General features: G+C 38.9%; 1 protein-coding gene across 5 annotated transcripts in view; it reads right to left on the reverse strand.

The window, feature by feature from the left end:
- Positions 1-529: 529 nt before the first annotated feature.
- The window catches only part of LOC105477949 (A-kinase anchoring protein 6), a 651033-nt gene continuing 629742 nt past the window's right edge, over positions 530-21820 (reverse strand). For all 5 annotated transcript variants that reach the window (XM_011734851.3, XM_011734847.3, XM_011734848.3 and 2 more), the window contains 2 exons: positions 8833-12246; positions 530-3826 (listed from right to left, as the gene is read on the reverse strand). In XM_011734851.3, coding sequence (XP_011733153.2) covers positions 8875-12246 — 3372 coding nt within the window. In that variant the 3' untranslated portion in view covers positions 530-3826; positions 8833-8874. The remainder of the gene's footprint in view (positions 3827-8832; positions 12247-21820) is intronic.

Raw genomic sequence — 21820 nt, forward strand, 5'->3', positions numbered from 1 at the left:
CAAACACAACAATATCATCAAACTCAGGTTTCCAGAAGCCCTAAATTTAGATTGTTCTGTTGTTGTATAAGATGCATATTTATTCAGTGACCAGAAATCTAAAAAATATTTTTCCTTCTGTAATTAAAACCACTTTACTTTTTCTGGTAGTCAGATCCAGATGATTTTATATACTGTTTTGCTCACTAGATTTTCTTAAATGCAGAGAAACTTTATCAGAAACAAAGTAAATGAGGTCATCATTTAATTTAGAGAAAAGTCATAATCACTCTATTCAAGGACGCAAAAGGCACTTTCAGAAGAAAACCTGTAAACCTTTGGAGACAGATACCATGTGTTAGTTGCCTTTATATACCTAATGCCAAACATAGTGCCTCACATAGGTAGCCATTTAATAAACGTTCACTGAATGGCTGAATAAATGAATAAACGGAGGGAGTGCCCTACTTTATAAGGAAACAGGTTTGGTTTGTATTTGATATAAGGAGAAGATTCAAGATGACTTAGGCACTGGACTGGGCCACTGAAGGAAGTCATGGATTCTTATTTATTTATTGGTTGAAATTTACAATAATAGAATAAACATATCTTAAATATATTTCTAGAGAAAACTTAGCACTTAAATATTCAGATTCTTTTCTACATGTATGATGATAAAGACAGTTCCTTAATTTCAAGAATTCTGTCTGTTAACATTCAGTCAGGTTGGAATGGATCTGAAAACCATGACATATGAAGGGCAGTTGAGGGAAGACTGGTTGGGAGATGATGAGTAGCTGGCCTCGATTATCTCCAGGGTTGCCATGAGTAAAGATACTCTGGGCTGCTCCATAAGACAGAACTAGGACCAGTGAGCAAAATTAAATGTAGGGTAGTGGGGTACTAGGCAGATTTTAGCAACCTAAGAAATAACTTTCTAACAAAGAGATATGCCCAACAGTGGAACAGTTTGCCTTAACAGACAATGAACCACTATCGCTGGAAGTGTGTAGGCAGAGTTGGTGTGATCGTTTTCTAAGGGTAATTGGGGAGGTAGTGCCTACATGGGGTGGGAGATTGAGGCTATTTTTCCTCTTCCAACCTGAAAAGGCATTGTTCAACAAACCTGAAAGTCATTCTACAAATTTAGTGTTAATACTAAGCAGATAATTAACAAATACTTTCAATACTGCACAGTCTTCCATGAGCATGTAACAAGTAGGTAGAACATCATTGTCAGTTTGTTCTTTGAATATTTTACCAGTAGATGTAGACTTGACATTAGTTGCTACCCAAAGAAAATTAACGTCGTCTCAGTATGTAAAATAATACCATATCCAAAATAATACCATATCCCAACAGAGGTCTAGAATGCCCCTAGGAACTTCAAAGACTCTAGGATTTGTTCTTTTTCTACATCCTGGGCTGCTCTACTTGTGTACTCTGTTATCGCAAACTTAGCTTATTTTCTCCAGCTGCCCCCTAACTAGACAATTATCTCTAATGTCTTTCCCCTAAATCTTATTGAACACTGCAACTAGATGTCTGGCTAAAACTCCTTTTGAACAAATTACTACCTATTAAAAATAATTTATCCATTTAGAAATATGTATGAAAAAGATTAGAAGGGGCATAAATATACAAATAGTTATTAAAGTGGTAGAATTACAGATAAGCATTGTTTAAATATTCTTGGTGTGGCACTAATGATAAATAAAATCAGGTGCAAAACAGCCTCTACAAGTGTCCTTATTACCTAGCATTTTACATACAAAAGCTCCAAGGTACCGTTTTAAAAGACCTTTCATTAAGTCCTCCTAATTTAATTTTTCTCCTCTTACCCCTGCAATAAAGTTTCATGCATATTCCACTAACTTTCCACTCTCTCCAAGCCCTTTTTCTTCCTCCTTGTCCCCACTGCTGCTTCTCTCATTGTGCCTCTATACCTAATGCCAAACATAGTGCCTTAATTTCAAGAATTAAATACATTTCAAGTACATTTGCTCTCTTCCTCAGCTCTGCAACAAATACTTCATGTCATTTGTGTGTTCACTTGTCCCTAATGTAGGAGAGCCTTCTGCGGGCAGGGCTTTGTCTGTTTGTTCCACATTGCATCTTCTGGATCTAGAATAGTGCCTTGCAGATAAAAAGTGTTTCTGAACTATCTGTTAAATAAATGATTGTCATTCCTGTGACTACATGAACCCACAACATGCTTTACGTTTTTGAAATTTGATACATATTATCTATTGTGATTTTATATTGCATTGTACCCTTTTCTAGTTGTGTCCATGTTTTAGTGTCAAAATAAAGGGACAGATGTCACCATGTCACCTAATTTAATCCTTTAATTCAGTAAATTTTTATTGAATACCTACTGTGTCAGGCACTTAAGTAGGTGTTATGATATAAATTTAAAACTGCATTTAACAGGAGTCAGTAAAGGCCAGATGGAATATATATTTGTCAATTTCTTTTACACATATAAATATACCTGAAATCTATAAATAATAGTCAAATTTTCTATACTTTTCTACCGGTTTTCTATCAAACTCATTCAAAATAAATATTTAAAATAAATTAAGACATACAAGGTATCCTGAAATCCAACACCAAATCATTAATGATAAGTAGAAATAAAAAATCTAGTATAAATTTTTATTGGTTTAGGGGAACTGACATTTAATCATTTGCTGTTCCAAGATCCTTATAGTGACCAGAAAGATTTTGAAAACTGAAGGCTTTATGTCTAGTCTCTAGTTTAGGTAATGTTAAGCCTCTTAAGCAATATGAATATGTTTGGAAGCTGCTACATGCTATGCTTTTTCAGAACCAGATGCAACAATTTGGTAAAGAACATAGTAGAAGAGATCACTAATTTTCCTTTTCCCCCAATAATCTGTGTTTATTATGCCAATTTTAATTACCATGCAATCTAATGGACTTAAGGCTTATATTTTCCACATCACTAGACATCACAAACATGAAAGCATTTTATACTGTCATTATACATCAATGTTTGCACTTGGTTATACATATATACAGAAATTATTCACACATCTTAACCTTGCTATTTCCTCCTTTCAAACCAACATAATTTTACCGTGAAAGCAGCTTTTTAATAAATGGTATAAGAAATACAGCAAGGCACACTTTTTTAAAAAACTTTTTTCTCATTACCACCTCAAGAAGCATAAAAAATGAAAATGTTGTACATAATTCAATAGTAGAATGTCACCAGTTTATAATATACAACATCATATGGTTGTTTCTTGAAATGCTGCATAGATTATTTTTTTAAATGAAATAAATAAAATGGCGCTTTTAATAGTTGCTTAATTTTGAAAGAAGGACCAGTGTTTCTTCTCTATGCTGCAATCAATTCAAATGTTAGCTTTTTAGGTAAAACTCTTTCAATAAACACAGTCATCATACCATTTTAAAAAATCCAGATTGAAACATGAAATTGGTCAAGTACTGGTGGGGGGTCATTCTAGACAGGAGAATTTAATGGACCACCAGTTGGTGAACTGCAGAACTTTAAAGAGCGGAAGGGAGGGGAGGAGGCAAACAGAAAAGTCTAGCTGGAGAGAGAGGGGTGGTAGAGGTAGCTTGGGACAGGAATCCATGGGAGAACAAGCAGCTTTGCTGAACTTCAAAGACGATCACCTAAAGAGAACCAGCGCACACATTCAGATCACAAGGCTCGTGTGGAGAAAACACGTTTGGAAGGAAGATTCATCTTGGGAGAAGTCAATGTAATAAACGGCAGTGACAAACGTGATGGAACCAGAGACCAGCCCAGGGCGGGAGGATGAGGCCACCCCTGAGTTGCAGCCAGGCGTATCTACAAGAAACAAAAAAGTGACAAGAAAAGGTTTCAGAAATGTATTTTTCATTAGCAAAACCAAGCTCTTTGAGGAACCATTGAAGGCTGCAATTGTGGGACTACTTGCTAATGTTCTGAAATAAAAAGATACATAAAATATAAATAATTTTAATAGCCCAAGCTTCACATTACTGACAAAAAAAAGTCTCAGTGTAGATGTGAAAAATACATTGATTTTTTTAAAAAAAGATGTGGTTTCAAAGAAAACAAGAAAAATCATCAAGTTTGACCTTTTCTCTGGATCTCATCCACTCTTTTGCCTGTGAACTCAGTTTGGAACATCAAAATAGCTTCAAACCAATATGAAAATGTGAGGCCGCTGATGCCAAGTGGTGCGGCAAAGTATTTACAATGTACAATGATTCCATAGACTGGGAACTGATAGGCTCTCAGGCTTAACCCTTCCTGCAGTGATTTTATGTATGATATCGAACAATTCCACTATTGCATAGTGGTGAAAGATTCATAACATTGTGATTATCCGAAGTGTTTCAGCCTAAAAAAAGATATAACTGGGGCTTCTAGCTCAAATAGTAATGCATTTCATTTAAGGTACATACAGCATTGTGGAAACGAGATGGATTCAATTATATTTGTACATCTCATGGCTATGATATAAATTTGTTCCAAACTCGATCCATTCTGCTTGTTTCTAAATGGCTAAAAGCAACTGGTCAAATGTGAGGAACACCTAAATATCAAGTTTAGGCAATGCAGGATGCAATTATTGCAAGTCCCCTGACCAGCTCTCAAAGACAGCAGGCTTTTGCTTGTATGGGCTTAAACTGAGTTCTGACGTCTCATATCAGGTTGTTTGACTGTTCCTCAAGAACGAAATACTCTCTTTGTCTTACTCTCTGTTTTTCTACAGTCTTTCAACTTGTGTTAAGAGCCAGAAAAACCTTAACAAAAAGTCGTTTGACTGGAGCCACGGGGAGTTGGGGAAAGACGAAAAATTAGATAAAGAACAGGGGTAGACAGAAACAGATGGGATGAAATTTGGTATAGTAAAATAATGCAGTAACATAAGAAAGCCTAGTGCATTGTTCAAATGCTAAGGACATGACTCATTTGAAATCTGGCCACAGAGTAGGGAATCCTTAGGTGAGGCAAATCTGGTCTTACTAAATGCTGGCATTTAAATTCTCTCTGGATAATCAATTCTTTCAACTTGGCCCACTTGGAAATGGGCAGGCCAAATTGGCTGAGGCACAGATCTGGGGGAGGTGTGTGTGTGTGTGTGTGTGTGTGTGTGAGATAGGTGACAGGTGATGCACAATAACATCTTTGTTATTTAGCATAGCAGGGCTATTCAGAAGTGCCAGATAATTTAAAGACACTTCACATCCAGCAAAACCTTGGTTTATTAAAGTGATTTTAAAGGTAAGTTTGATAAGATTATACCTGTATTGTCTAGTGAAAAATTCACACACAATTACCAAAGGTAGTTTCTTAAACCTGGTTGACCAGCTTTGGAAAATATTAAGCACTTAATGTCAATCCAATGAACAGAATGGGAATTGTGCTGTGTACATGAGAAACAAGTGTTCTTACAGCTTTCTCAGTTTGTAAAATCTGAGCAGCAGCATTTAAAACTCTTTATGTGTGTACTTGAGCATGTACAAATACAAGTAATTGCCTAAAATGTAAAATCTACTGGCCACCAACTATCACATTTACAGACCAATGAAGTAGGAAAGGTAATAAAGCTAAAAAGTTCTAAAGGAAATATCTGCACTGTAAGTAAATACACCTCCTCACCCCACCCCCCAAAACACCACACTCTTACACATACACATAGTAAAACAAAACTCCAAATCACTAGAGCAGACCAAAAGGAAAAGGAAAAGCACACATTGGCCGCATATGATGAGTTAAATTTTTATACCATGGGATTTATCCAGCCTGAAGTTTAGGGTTAAACCATTCATCAAAGATCAGAGGCTTATGATGAGGATTATGAAGAAATAACTGTCAGAATACAGCAAAAAGATTAGTGCAAAGTACATCTCTTAGGCAGGTCCTAGGAGGCACTACAGACATACATTATGTGCTTCCTCCAAATTAGGCAGAAAGATCTGGATCTTTCCAGTTACCTTTCCTTTGATGTGATCTGCTGTAACTGACCTCTATTTTTATAGAAACATGACACATAAATGAAAATAGTGAAAAGCACAGCAGTATGCCTGGAAATCAGTGCAAATGCATACTGTTAGATCATGTTAAAACTTCTCAAGCAGTTTCAGTGGGTTTTTAATTGGAACATAGTAAATAAAAAACCTTTGAAAATCTGAAAAACATTTTTTGTTACTGATGCAAACTCTATCTGCTATTCTAAGTTATATCTCTTCTGGATGGCATTATAATCATTTCATCATCTGAAAACTTAGTTCTGGAAAAAAAAAAAAACAGCAAAAGGAATTTGGTGAATTTTACTGTCCTGATAAAAAGAGCATGACAACGGATGGTTTTCAAATGACTTTAAAAAGCACAGCTTTTTCTTTTTCTTTTTCTGAACTTGTAGAAAGAACAATGACAACAATTAGACTCTTGTAGACATGAAACCTCATATTTATCAAACAATTTTACTATGTATTCTTGACATTAAATACTAAAGGCATATCAACATTTTGAGATTAAATAACTTGTCCTGGTTGATAGTATTTTAACAATTATGTGACTATTTTTACTCAGTTATCCAATGCTAACGTCTGGTAAAAAATTCAGGCGTCCAGATGTTTTGTCCACATGATACTGAAAAAAAAAAATCCTGAATAGGACCAGTAAATATGGCTATTTAAATAGCTCTAGGCCTATAACAAGTCACTTGGGGGCGATGTGAGTTCTGCGGAAGTAAAATCTGGCTGTTTCTCCCTTTGCCCGAGATAAGGCCAGGCATCAACGGGGCTTAACAAAAAATATTGCTGACTGGCAGGCGGGCTGGCTGCTAGTTTTACACTGTCCCTGCTTGTAAAATGTGAGGGTTACAGAGATCCATCAGCACATTCACTTCCTCCAAGTCTAAAGATGGAGCTGCTCATCATTTACATTTCATTTCAATTCTATGTAAGAGAGAGAAGAAATTCCCAGAGGATCAAAAAAGGGAGAGTGCATCGCAAAGGCTTCTCTAGTGCCAGAGCTTCTGGAGCTCCAGATCTCAGCATGACTGGTGACTTGAGGGTCACAGTCACATGATGTCATGCTCAGAGTGGTGTTGCTTTCAAGCCTTTATCCCCTTTCAGAAAACAAAATCAGCCAGGCTCTACCAGCCCTTCTGTGGAGGTTGGCAGAGCCAGCAGTACAATCGGTTCTAATAGAACTTGTTTTGAAGCAGCTTATGGAATTGCAGTTACTCTCCCTTAATGGTCAGTTTTACTGCATACTGATGGAGAATGTGATTATAGGGTGGACATGTTTCACAGAAAATACATTCTCTCTCTCCTACTTTTGTTCTCACTTGCAGCCAATTGTAAATAGAGTCTGAAACACAGAAAATTAGTTGAGCTATATTAGTAAGTGGGAGGCCGTCCTTCAATTTTGCATACTGAGTTTATTTTTAGGGTATATATGGTATAGATGCCCCCCTTAGTCCCCATTTCAAGCAGCTCTACACAGAATCACACATTTTAATAAGCTTAGGGCACAGGTGTTGCAGGAAAAAAATAATGATGTTTGCCATTCATCTTTCAAATTAAATAATGTGTTTTTAAATAGTAACTTTTTTCATAATACATTATGGGAACAACATTTATCTGTCACATTTTAAAAGATGTATTTGTAATAAATGTAAATTACTTTTAGAAAATCAGTAATTAGGCTCATCAAAAAATAAACAATCTGCCACAAAAAAGATAATCTTTAGCATAGTTAAGTATAATAACTGTTATTTGAATAAGTTAACAAATTAGGGCAGATTGCTTCTGTAATTCATTTCCTATAGCACGAGTTTAGGTGACGGCATTAAGCTTCTGGAGTGGGGGGTGGAGGTGGCATTAGGTACCTCATACTTGGGTGAAATATGACTCTCACATTTGAAAGCTCAAATTTTCTTCTTTAAACTTGATTGAGAAAGCATATTCATCACTGGGGCTTAGAAATGGGAAATAACAGAATCTTTGTGTCACTTTTAGAGACACATCATCATCCTGGAATTATCGATCAATAGCTGTCTTATTAAATATGAAGAGTGGAATGACTTTCTTAAAAAATTTGATGAAAATCAGCCTGTCACCTTCAGGCAAAATTCAAAAATTCTGTTTTTATGAAAACGCCATTAACTTGTCATGTATTCTTTCTGCATTTGCTTTCTGCGCCTGTTCTCAATCTGTGTGTGGATAAATAAGAGCCTCTTCTTTAACACCAACTTTCCCCTCCTGTTTGAATCCTTAGACGTGGCCATGATTAGGAGTTGTGACAGCACAGTCTTCCACTGGGGAAGCAAATGTGATGATAGTTACATTAGACAGAAGCATAAAAGGAAGGGCCAAATCAGGAGATGCAGCCTTTAGCCTAATAATTGTTCATCTCCCAGCACTGAAGAGAACGGACAGCTCTCTGTGCAAGAAGCTGAAGTGGAGGGTATTGTTACTGTGCGTGCATTTTGATCATGGAGTATAATTGCGATTTGGATAACCTTTTCATTCTCCCTCAATGGAAGAATTTGAGGCCTTAAATTGTTCAACTACTTCCTCAAATTTTGTATTCTTGCCAGAATGATGTAATAAAGATAATGTCACTAAGAATGTCAATTTTCCCTGTTTTTTTTGTTTGTTTGTTTGTTTGCTTGTTTTTTCTTTTGCTTCACAGTTACTTTCATTGTTGGGAGCATTTCTTCTATCTAAATGTCTTATTTAGATAACTGTCTGCCATAATTGGTCATTCTGACTAGCCTTTTCTCTTACCATGGTTTTGCTGACCTGAACTCAATATTTTAAATACATATATGGCACAAGGACTATACGTACCTTTCAGTGAGATGATTTTCATGCTTGGGGAGGGGGTACATTCTACCTATGCATATTTCTATGTCGTTCTTCATGAAGGTTTAGAAGATTTTCTTCACAGGTTAAAGTTTTGGGGCTGGGATGCAATGCAGCCTTGTCTGTTGGCTGATTCGCCTTCAAGGAGAGGTCTTGAACTTTAGATTTGGCTGAAGCAGCGTTATGTTCTTCTGGCATTCCAGATTCACCTGGTTTTTCTGAACTTTCCTTTTCACTGTCAAGCTTTGAAGGAGTAAACTCTAAGTTTTCTGCACAGCCATTGGAAGTTTGGGGCAAACCATTCACTTCCTTTCCAGCCTCAGCTCTTTCCTGAGAGGAAGGACTTGAAAGAGCCACTGTATCTGCATCATCAGCTACAAGAGAACTATCACCGAACTCAGAAGAACATGCTGTTACTTGTAGTGGCACTGCAGCTTCGCTGGGAACTGCAGATTCATTTGGGGGAGCACTAGAGAAACAAGGCTCCTCTCCATCAGAGTCACCCTCAACACAGGCCTCAAAGAAGCATTCAATGTCTTCCTTGTCATCTAAGCCCGAGTCAGTAGGGTCTAGCGGCAATGGAGTGCTGCTTTTCTCTTCTATGTAATTGGTGACCTCCCCACAATCACTGTCATGAGATGAGAGAGATAAGTATGAATAAAAGTCTCCTTTTCTCAGCTGGATGGGCCGGTGAGAATGCTCCAACACTTTCTCCTTGATTTGAGTTAATGAAGTAGGAGCAGCCACTTCGTTTTCAGGTTGAGATTTACTTTTTAGGGCTGTTGAAGCCATGTCAATGATTTCCTTAACAAAGTTGTGTACTGAACAATCTTCGGCATCTTTTTGATGGAAAACATCTGGCTCACAGTTGCAACAGGAAATGTCGCTGATAGAAGCATTTTCCTCTGTTCCGTTTTCTTCAAGTGCTAGGCAACAACCAGCAGATTTTCTAGCCATACTCGGTGTTTCATCAGATGATTTCGGCGGATCAGAGTCTTGTCTGCTGTTAACCCTGGTTTCTAAAGCCAGTTCTGAGAATGACTTCTCAGTGGGGGTAGAAGCAGTGCTTTGATTTTCAAAATGGTGGTGACTTGGACATTTCTTTGGAAGATGTCTAACATCTTGGGAAACAAATTTCTTGCCAGCAGTATTTGAATCATCTAAACTATCCATAAGTGCTTTACACTTACAATGCTCACTCTCTGAAATCTCCTTCCCATTTGAACCAAGATTTTCTGACACCTTTGAAGTCCCATTCAGTTTGTCCTTTTGCCTTTCTGGAATACCTTCAATATTGCCATTTTCCATGTCAGCCACATATGGATCTTTATTAACTTTGAAAATAGTTTTCTTATTTTCACCCTTTGTCCCTAACTCATGGGTATGAGATGAATTCTTACCGTTTCCATTATTTTCAGAGACATGTTTTACAGAGCCATTTAGAAGGGCCTCAATATTCAGAGTATCAGAGGGATTGGTCATCTCACTGCTACTCACATCTTTACTGCCCTTCATCTCATCACTGACATTGCACCTTTTCTTCTCTCTTGTCAAAGACAATTTTGGCCTAATCCATGTCTGTAATTCATTCTTTATATAGTCTAGCCCTGACATCAAGTTGCAGTCTTCATAAATTTCATCATCTGTTGCAATACTGGAGTCGTCATCCTCATCTTTGATGCACAGCTCTTCTTCAGTCAAGGTAAGGGTAGAGCTGGAGAGCAGGTCACTGTCATCTTCATCATCAGTGCAAGCAGAGGTGCAAGAGACATTAACAATCATGCTGACATTGACATCGCTTTCATCAGCCACTGAACGAGTCAGACGCTTCCTGAATGATGCATTCGATTCCGGGATCTTGTTCTTGTGTAACACAATATCCTCTGAGCAAAGAGAGAGCTCGTCACTGCTGCTAAGTTCTGTTAGAGATGCCGCTGAGTCTTCATTGATAGAAGATGCTATGTCCAATGACATCTGGCCAGTAAAAGACATCTTTTGGGAAGTGCTTTGAAGAGTGATATCAGAAACACTTCGCTTTATCTTTTGCTCTGAGGGGCTCTGGATATTCTCCAAACGATTCAGGAGATCTAATGTTCTTTTACTTAGTTCACCAACTGAGCCACTGCTCACGCTTATATCCCCAGAGCTGTGACAGCTAAAAAGATCTTCATTGCTTTTATAGGATGTCAACCAACTTTCTAAAGAAGTACTTCGCTGGAGGCTGTCACTGCCATTTTTAAAGATGCCCAATCCAAATAAATCACCCCCTGGAGAAAGGGACTCAATAGATGAACTACGCGATAAAAGGGAGAGCTGTTTGGCATTCTGCATGCCAGTGAATGTCTTTTCTATATTGCCACTTTTATATGAAATGCGATCCATTTCATGAGATGCACTTGCCAAAATCCTTTCATGGGGAGGTACATCTGGTTGTAACTCTGTAGTCTGATGTTTAGATTTGCATGATTTTTTATCAAAATAAAAACCACGAAGCAGGGGATCCTCCACATGTGCTTTTTCGCTTTGTGACTGTTTCATTATCATTGGTAATTTGAGTTTTGAGCCTTGGAGGTATGAGTAATCATAAAATGTAAACACATCATGTTTTCCTTGTAATTCTTCTCCCAAACAATCAGGGGTATGTTTGGTAACACTGTTTAAATCTCCAACTTTTCCATTTACACAACCCACTGGTGAAATGGACGACTGAGAGCTATTTGGAAGCTTAATGCATTCCCCCTCATCTTTAAATTTTTGCTTTAACACATTAACTGCATCTCCCATTTGTGGGTCCAGATGCTCAGTTTCAAGGTTACTTGGGGACCCATCCACTGCATTGAGCAAGCACATTTCAGAGTTGGTAGTGGTTTCTGTGTCTCCTTCACTGACAATTCCACTCTCACTGCCTGAATTCTGGCTCATGTCTCCTCCATGACATGCGCAGGGCTTTACCAAATTGGAACTGCCTAGAAGATCTGGCAAAGATTTGGTAGATGAAAATGAAGAGTCTTTACTGAGACTCTTAGTTAAAACATTAGGCTGTGTCATGCCAGTGACCTTTGGATTGTTTTTCAGAAATGGCATGTGGTTGTCTTCATAGAGTTCAACATTGTGGAGGCTGTACACCTGGTAAATATGTGGACTGGAGGGGGCAGTAATATTTGAGGCATACTGAGATCCCCCATGGTTATCAGCCTCCTCGTCATAACCAGGGTCCTCATTACTTGTCTCTCCAAGCTTCAAGGAAGGGATGACAGGTTGGGGTTCTTGATCAAGGTCATTTGATTCCTCATTCAGACTAATTAACTTGTTACTTATGTCCATTTCATCCCATTCCAGGGCATCCTCACTCATCCCGTTTAGGTCCATCAAGCCAGGATCAATCACATTCAAAGTCTCCTGTGTGAGAGAAAGAAAAAAAGAAACGAAAAGAATTAGGGAACACAAGCATGAAAATTTTATCCATTGAAAATCTCTTGGAAGACTCAGGAAAGAAAACTGCCCCAAGCATGGACTTGAAAGATAACCTAATTATCAGCTCTATTCCTCTCTGAAATAACACCCAAAATTTACTGAAATAGGCTTTTTGATCAATAGTAATTTGTTGAAAGCAACAACATAGACTAAAATGTATGATTATTATTGTCAAATTGTAATTTATGGAATTAGCCATTTCCTATTGATTTATCTACATTTTAAATCTTGGATACAGTGAAAACTATCAGGTGAATGAAGGTAAAAAGAGTACAGCCTATGACATCTCCTAAGGTACATTCACACTGATCCTATTTTAGTTCTGGAGTCCATAGTAGAATACTATCTGCAGCCACACATGGCAAACTCCTTCTTGCCTCTATTCATGGGTTCTCCATTTTAAGCAGCTTTTGCCTGGGGACTTAGAGTTGTAGCTACCATGTACAGCATTTTATGGGCCAGAGGCACATGACTGTGTACCCCTTCCTCTGTGTTTCTGTTCAGGGATCTGTCTTTTCAGATCGTGGTGCTGCTCCCAATCAGACATAAGATTAGCAACACTTGACTGTTTCCCTTACCTGTATCTTCCTAGACCCTGAATGCTCCAGGGCAATTTCTTAGTCAAAGTTCTCTCAGTCCCTTTCTTTTCCAGTCTCTCTCTGTGACAGAGATTTCACTTTGGTCCTTGTTAACTTGGCTCACTACTGTTAGTCCTGCCCCTATTTCTTATAGACAGGAACCTCTCACTCCAGCCCACACCAGCCCCAGAATAATTATGTGAAGACTTTCCTGACCACTCCAGGATGAAGTAGCCCAGATTCCCTTATGCTGCCCTCTGCCTGCCCAGTTGGGACCCTTGATGTTTCCTTGGACTTCTTGGCTCTGCATCTGTTTAGATAGAGCTTGACATATTCTGGGACAGAGTAGCTGACTGGACTCCTGGACTCTGTTCAAATTCCTTCACTGTCCTTACTTGCTCTCCAGCTGTTTGAATTCATGCTAGAGCCAAGAAAGATAAGATGTTTTATATATATATAAATATATACACAATGCAGGCCTTGATGGGCTCACCTACAGACAGAAACACAAACAGAACTTCTAAGTTCAGCTTATGCTTATGTAGGGTAGCCAAGCAGATGAGTATGGCACTAGAACTTGCAGACTGGTTGAAGGGCTGACTTTGCTGCTTACCATATGCATGACCTTGGGCAAGTTGCTTAACCTTTCTGAGCAACAGTCTCATTGCCCGTAAAATGGGGATAGCATTATCAATTTTTTGAGATCATTCTGAGTATTAAATAAGCTAGTAATTGCGAAGTGCTGAGGAGGCAGGCAGTATTAGGTGGAGATATATATATATATATATATATTTTTTTTTTTTTTTTGACAGTCTTGCTCTGTAGCTCAGGCTGGAGTACAGTAGTGTAATCATGGCTCACTGCAGTCTCAACCTCCCAGGCTCAAACAATCCTTCCACCTTAGCCTCCCAAGTAGCTGAGACTACAGGTGTGTGCCACCACACCTGGCTAATTTTTATTTTTTGTAGAGACAGGGTGTGACTATGTTGCCCAGGCTGGTCTTGAACTCCTGGATTCAAGTGATCCTCCCACCTCGGCCTTCCAAAGTGCTGAGATTACAGGTGTGAGCCACCACATCCAGCCAGTAGCTATAATTCTTAATACATGCAGAATCGCTCTAGTGTGGTCTTGAGTCAATTCATAAAGGGTTTCCTCTGTCTGCTTCATTCTCTTCTTCACATCACACCTTCCAATTTGCTATTAAAACCACAAGGGATTCACGACATGGTAGAAAGAGACAGGTATCACACAGCATAACAGGCTAGCATATTTGTATTAACGTCAGACTTATTTTAACTGGTTGAAAAACAGCCCATGATGCTTTTATTCCTCAGTAGTGGGGGAAAAGCTTCACCTGCAGCACATTAGCAAAACTTTCCTAAGAAGCCCTCAATCCTTCCTGAAACTGATAGTTAAAGGGTACCACACAAACACATTAAGTATAAAATACCCATTCGCACTTTACTATACTGGGTATGTAAGAGATTATCTGTATAGCCTACTTAAGTTTAAGAGTCCAATTACAAGGTAAACATTAATTAAGGGATATTTTTAAATTTTCTAACAGAAATCTTTCCCACTGCCAATGTTACAGCAGTTAATCGAGTACCCAGCAATCATCATAGTGGCTTAGGTATGGAGTACATTCACTGTGATGAATTTTTATTAGAGTTTCTGTTTATTCTTTGCTTGCTGATAAAGGAAGTACTAATGACCAGTTAGTATGGCTAATGAATGTTAAAATCTTCAGCTGTAGGAACAATCAATCAGTCTGATCAAATAGTATATTAATTTCAAATACTATCTTGCCTGCCACTGTACTCTGAGAGTGATAATAAATAATTGAATCAGTCTTTCAAAGGAGCTCTTTTTGTAACTCTGTGGTTGACTTTAACATTTAGCAGCACATATTTTCCACAAGGATCCCAAACCTAGGGGCTCACATGGAGAAGTGGGAATTGTGCCATCTGGATGGGCTGGGAGCTAAGCCCAAGTGACGCCTGCAACTCAGACTCATCTTCCATGACACAGTCGTTTTCTGACCAAATGCTGCCTTTATGGCTTTACGAATTCAAGCCTAAGAAACTATAAAGCTTATAGCAGCACCTAAAGGAAAAAATTCCTTTGCTCAATAAAGTATAGTTGGCCCTCCATATCCATGGCTTCCAAATTCACAAATTCAACCAACTGCAGATCAAATATATTTGTAAACAGGCATTGTATGAACTACTATAAGTAATCTAGAGATGATTTAAAGTAAAGAGGATGACCATAGATTATACGCAAATAATAAACCATTTTATATCAGGGACGTGGGCATCTGAGGATTTTGGTATCTGTGTGTGTGTGGTGGGGAAGGAACACTGACAAATAGCTGTAGTTGGAGTCGAAAGTTTCCATAGGAAAAGATTAAACTTTTGGATGTAATATTGTTCTTTTCTCAACTCTCTCCTCTTATAAACCTCTTATATTTATTGTGATTTCTGAAAATTTTTTGTATGTCAATTCCAGGAAATATCTGACAGGATTCATTAGAAAATCATTCACTTTAGACTTTAAATTTTTTTCATATTAAAGAAGTGCTACTCACTCTGCCCTCACTCACTCCCTTCCTGTTGTGGATTAAATTCTGTCAATATTTTCAATAAAATCTCCATTTCCTCAGGATTTAACTTCAACCATAAAATATACCCCTGGGGCAAGAAAGTGGGAAAAGTTTCCAAGAAAGACATTAGAATATTTATATAACTAAAAAAGTTCTCTTTTGGAAAAAAAGATTTGCATATACAAAGATGTAACTGATGGGAAAATTATTTGGTTGAATGCTCTCTTTGATGATAGCCCAACATAACCAATAATGCTCAAGCTAATCAAACGTTTGTTTTTGTTGTTGTTGTTTTCCCAGAGGAACTATTTGGTACTTTTTTTTCAAAGGCACAATGTTTCTGTCTTTGCTATAGTGATAAATCTAAATGAATTTAGACAAAATCTAAGAGTATTTGAATGAGACCAAATGGATAGGAAGTAGTAAATGAGGTTCCAAAAGAGAGCCTGCAATTCCAGAAATAATTCTGAATTAATTCATGCAAGGGTCTTCTATTAATAAACTTGCTGCATGGGTACAGAATTTTGGCCCAAACCAAGGCATTATATAAATAATTACACACACACACACACTCACACACACACCTACCTATACAGATCTGCTCAAGAAACAAATGGAATTAAATAACGCTAGTTTATTTCATTATTTTTGTACTTAGAAGCATTTTATTTACATTAGCACAACATATACAGAGAAAGTAATAAAAGTAGCTGGAGAAATGATGATGATGACGACAAAAAAGAAGAAAGAACCAAGATTCCAACTGTGGCAGGTAATACACATCTCAATTAACACCTCCTGCATGTATATGGCTTTAATTGAGTTAGGACTCCCATGATTGCATTTCCAGGATTTTCTTAAAATTTTAGCTTAAATGGTGGTATTTAGCTAAAGAGTAAAGATAAAAGAACTTGACAGTCTACAAAACAATAACCTAATAAAGAACTGATATAGCTGCCTCTGGATACCTTTAATTTCCTTTAAAAAGTTGTGTCTTTTGAAAGATTTCTTTCTAAAAAATCTCAAAAAGACTAGGATGAACTGAATGTTACAGTTAAACTTCTGGTACTCAGAATGCGCAGAACCATTAAGGAGGTCTTGTAATATGTGTCTCCCTGTTTATTCTAGATCCAGGAATTTATTGGGCAGCACCACATGCAAAAACCAGGAAGGAGAGATTTATCTGGAGAAAAGTAGGATACAACAATAACGAACACATAAAAGTGACAACAACATAAACAGCAGTAACTGTAATTGAATAAAGATGTATATATTTACCCCAGGGTGAAAAAGCAGAACACACAGGTTTGAGGGGGTGATGGAGAGGTGGAAGAAGATAACATATAGCTCCAGATAGATAAATCAATTTAAACTAGGGGAAATGCCAAAGTTCATATATTTACTCTGCTTTTTTTGGTACCCCCCCAACCCTGAACCTAAAACCAAAGTATCTGAGCATTAGTTACATAATTATCTTCCTAAATTAGACTTAGGTAGGAATTTTACAAAAACAAAAACAAAAGCAGGGCAGGTACAGTGGCTCCTGCTTATAATTCCAGCACTTTGAGAGGCTGAGGCAGGAGGATCGCTTGAGCCCAGGAGTTTGAGACCAGTCTGGGAAACATAGTGAGACACTGTCTCAATGTAAAAATTTTTACAAATTAGCCAGTCATGGTGGCATGTGCCTGTTGTCCTAGCTGCTCTGGAGGCTGAGGCAGAGGATTACTTGAGGCCAGGAGTTCAATGCTGCAGTGAGCCATGATCATGCCACTGCACACCGGCCTGGGCAATAGAGCAATACCCTGTCTCCAAACAAACAAACAAACCATATAAGAACAATGACAAACAGCTGCTTCCATCTCTGAAAATGGAAAGATAACTTTTAAGGGAACTCTGAGTTTGTAATACTCTGCCTCTTATTGAGCAGAGAATGGACTCAGAGTTAGCAAGAAAAAAATATAGAAGAAAATAGAAATTAGGATAAAAAGAATAATGCTCCACGTTTATCAGCCATTTTGCAACTGGAGGAGGTACTCATACAGGTTTGGGTTTGAATCCTGGATCAGCCCTCCCATATGTTAGCTGTGTGATCCTGGACAAGTTATTTAACTTCTATATGCCTCAGTTCCATCATTTGTTTATCTGGGACAATTACAGTACATTGTATCTACCTTATAGATTGTTGGGAGCTTTAAATTACTAAAATGTATGTAAAGTCCTATGGGGAGAGCCTGGTACATAGTAGGGGTGCAATGACTGGCAGCTATCAGCATATATTCCCTCTGCTGAAGTGAGGAGAGGATAGTAAGGCTGAATCCTAAATAACTATAACAGTGTTTAAGACTGGAGGTTGGTTTACTAATCTCTTTGGTATGACCAAAGAGTCAATGAAAGGAACATTGATACTTTGGGAGGCCAAGGCGGGCGGATCACGAGGTTAGGAGATCGAGACCATCCTGGTTAACACCGTGAAACCCCATCTCTACTAAAATACAAAAAATTAGCCAGGCGTGGTGGCGGGCGCCTGTAGTCCCAGCTACTCGGGAGGCTGAGGCAGGAGAATGGTGTGAACTTGGGAGGCGGAGCTTGCAGTGAGCCAAGATTGCACCACTGCACTCCAGCCTGGGCGACAGAGCGAGACTCTCTCAAAAAAAAAAAAAAAAAAAAAAAAAAAGAAACACTGATTAGGCCCCTTACTCACCTCTACTGCACTATAAATGAGGTGATACATTTGTTTTTTCATATCCTAGCTGGACTTATCCCATAAAGATAACCAAATGAGAAAAGACACTTGCCCAGTCCTCAGCAAGGCATAGCTCAAGGACTTTCTATTTCCTGAAAATAACCTTTTTTTAAAAAAAGGCAAGTCCATTGTCTGTGAAATTCTATCACAACTGACACATTAGAGCAATCAAATCCTGCTCACTATCTATCAGATTGACAATAATGTTAAAGTAACTTGTCTCAGCTCAGAAAACGCTTTGAAAGTCTATCTCACACTAATGATCAAAAACTGTTCTAGTGAATGCTCTTTTTCAATAACAAAGCTGATCAGAAACTCAAAACAGACAAGTAAAATCCAAAGTCATCTCACAAATCTCACTAAAATGAGTACTGACATGGACACATTTCTTAGTCTTGACTACACAGATAATTCTGAAATAGTTGAAAATGAAAAATCCATTAGATGTTGTTTTAAAATAAGTTTTATAACAGTAAAAATTGCCTTTGTTCTCAAAAGGGATCAGGGACAAAAGGGAGTCCAGTGATGGGAAGCAGGGTTTCTTTTCCTATAAATAAACTTCATGAGGACAGGGGCTCTGACTGTCCTGTCTCCACCAGAGCCCCAGTACTTAAAATAGTGCCTGGCATAAAGCAGGTTCTTAAAAAACGATTACTGATTGCCTAGGCATGGTGGCACATGCCTGTAGTCCCAGCTACTCGTAAGGCTGAGGTGGGAGGACTTCTTGAGCCCAGGAACTCAAAGCTGCAGTGAGCTATGATTGCACCACTGCATTCCAGCCTGGATGACACAGTGAGATCCTATCTCTAAAAAATAAAAAAGTAAGAAAGGAAAAATTTACTGAGTGATCTGGAGGAAAAAAGTAAAAAGACTTGCCTGTTGTCTCATGAACTGTTGAAGGGATCTGGGGATCTGGAGAAAGGTTATGAGGGTAAACTGTGCTGTGGCAAAATCACCTGGAAAATCCCTGACTTTCAAACTGGTGCAAACTCTGTTATAAAAGCTAATAGCCTCAAAAACATGTTTCATGAAAGAAGCCAGACATAATAAAGTCATATATTGTATGATTCCATTTATATAAAATATCCAGAATAGGTAAATCTGCAGAGATGAATGAGACTGGTAGTTGCCAGGGCCTAGGGGTGCAGAAGGAGGAATGGGATGCAACTGCTTTACAGGCCTGGGGTTTCCTTTTGTAGATAACGTTTGGAGGTAGAAGTGGTGGTTGCACAACATGGTGAATGTACTAAACACCACAGAACTGCTCACTTTAAAAAGATTAACTTTATGTGAATTAAGGGAAAGCCACTGAATAAACAAAAAAAATCATTTGTAACCTTAGAGAGGGCAGGTGCTAGAGGCCAGTGCATGAGGAAACAAGTACAGGATGTGCTAGAGAGTAGCCTGGAAAAGTCCAGGTTCTCTGGTAAAATTTGAATTGAAATTAGGAGTGTGGCCCTATCAGGTACTGTTCAACACCTTGTTTGTCCTAGCACCAGTCTTGGAAGGAGAACAGAAGCCGAGAAACCACAGAGGTCATAGAATGTACAGGAAACTCTTCAATTGTTCTAATACCTCTACCTCAAAGCACAGTAGCCCATCTCAATTCTCATAACAACCACCCCAGGCAAAAAAACAAAAAACAAAAAACAAAAAACCTATCACTTTTGAATTTGATTTTATATGTGAAGAATAAGTTGCAAAGACCTTGAATGTTCTATAAACAGGGTGATTGTGAAGTTGTAGGAAGGACTTCCAAGAAGAAAGAGCAATACAAAAAAAATAAGGGTTTCTTTTCTTCCTTTTCTTACTGTAACTTCAGTTTCCCTGGAGGGGCTGCCCATCTAAGTGCTATTTGGATTAAGAAACTATGGTATAATAAGAAATATATTTGGTCTTTGTCTCAGTTCTCTGGCACAGAGCCCCTAAAGCCCTTGGAATTTCCTAAGTGATAGAATACCTTTTGTTATTCATAATGGCCCCTTTTGATCATACTGAGTTTATGCTAATGAGAAAATTTAGGGCAGGGTCCTGAGATAGCCTCAGGTTGGGGGTGGTCACCAGAAAGACCAAGTGATTAGAGGGCTGGAACTTTCTGCTCCACCTAAGGACCTCTGGAAAAGGGAGGGGTAGGGCTAGAGATGAAAATTGTAACTACCCTTGAACAAAGAGATTTGATGAGCTTCTAGGTTGCAGAATACCTGGAGATGCTAGGTGGGTAGTGTACCTGGAGAAACGTGGAAGCTTTGCCCACCCCCTTACCCTGTGCATTTCTTTTACATGTGGCTTTTCCTGAGTTGTATCTTTAAATAAACTGGTAAATGTAACTAAAGTGTTTCCTTGAGCTCTTAGAGCAATTCTAGCAAGTTATGGTTAGAATAACCTAAGGAAGGGTTGTGGGTGTCAGGCCTCGGAATTTCCATTCCTTTCCTTTTCTGGTAGAGACAAAGGAGATGTGTTTTATCTGTGAACCCAAAACTCCGGCACCGGTCACGGACTCAGGAAGACAGTCTTTCCTTGGTGTTTAATCACGCGGGGACGCCTGCCTGATTATTCACCCACGTTTCAGAGGTGTCTGACCACACGGGGACGCCTGCCTTGGTCCTTCACCCTTAGCGGCAAGCACCGCTTTTCTGGGGGGCAAGCACCCCCCCATCCCTTTTCTCCATGTCTCTACCCCTTCTCCACTTTCCTGGGGGACAAGCACCCCCCACCCCTTCTCTCCGTGTCTCTACCCTTCTCTTTAAACTTGCCTCCTTCACTATGGGCAACCTTCCACCCTCCATTCCTCCTTCTTCTTCCTTAGCCTGTGTTCTCAAGAACTTAAAACCTTTTCACTCTTGCATGACCTAAAACCTAAAAGCCTCATTTTCTTCTGCAATGTTGCTTGGCCCCAATACAAACTTGATAATGACTCTAAATGGCCAGAAAACTGCTTTTTCGATTTCTCCATCCTACAAGACCTAGATAATTCTTGTCATAAAATGGGCAAATGGTCTGAGGTCCCTGACATCCAGGCACTTTTACACATTGGTCTCTCCCTAGTCTCTGTTCCTAATGCAACTCATCCCAAATCTTCCTTCTTTCCCTCCCGCCTGTCCCTTCAGTCCCAATCCCAAGCATCTCTGAGTCTTTTGAATCTTTCTTTTCTACGGACCCCTCTGACCTATCCCCTCCTCTCCAGGCTGCTCCTGGCCAGGCCAAGCTAGGTCCCAATTTGTCCTCAGCCTCCGCTCCCCAACCCTATAATCCTTTTGTCACCTTCCCTCCTCACACCGGGTCTGGTTTGGCTTACAGTTTCATTCCGCGACTAGCCCTCCCCGACCTGCCCAGCAATTCCCTCTTAAATAAAAGGTGGCTGGAGCTAAAGGCATAGTCAAGGTTAATGCTCCTTTTTCCTTTATCCGACCTCTCCCAAATCAGTTAGCGTTTAGACTCTTTTTCATCAAATATAAAAATCCAGCCCAGTCCACGGCCCGTCTGGCAACAACCCTTAGATGCTTTACCGCCCTAGACCCAGAAGGGCCAGAGGGCCGTCTTATTCTCAACATACATTTTATTACCCAATCCACT

This window comes from Macaca nemestrina, chromosome 7, assembly GCF_043159975.1.
Source record: "Macaca nemestrina isolate mMacNem1 chromosome 7, mMacNem.hap1, whole genome shotgun sequence".
NCBI lineage: Eukaryota > Metazoa > Chordata > Mammalia > Primates > Cercopithecidae > Macaca > Macaca nemestrina.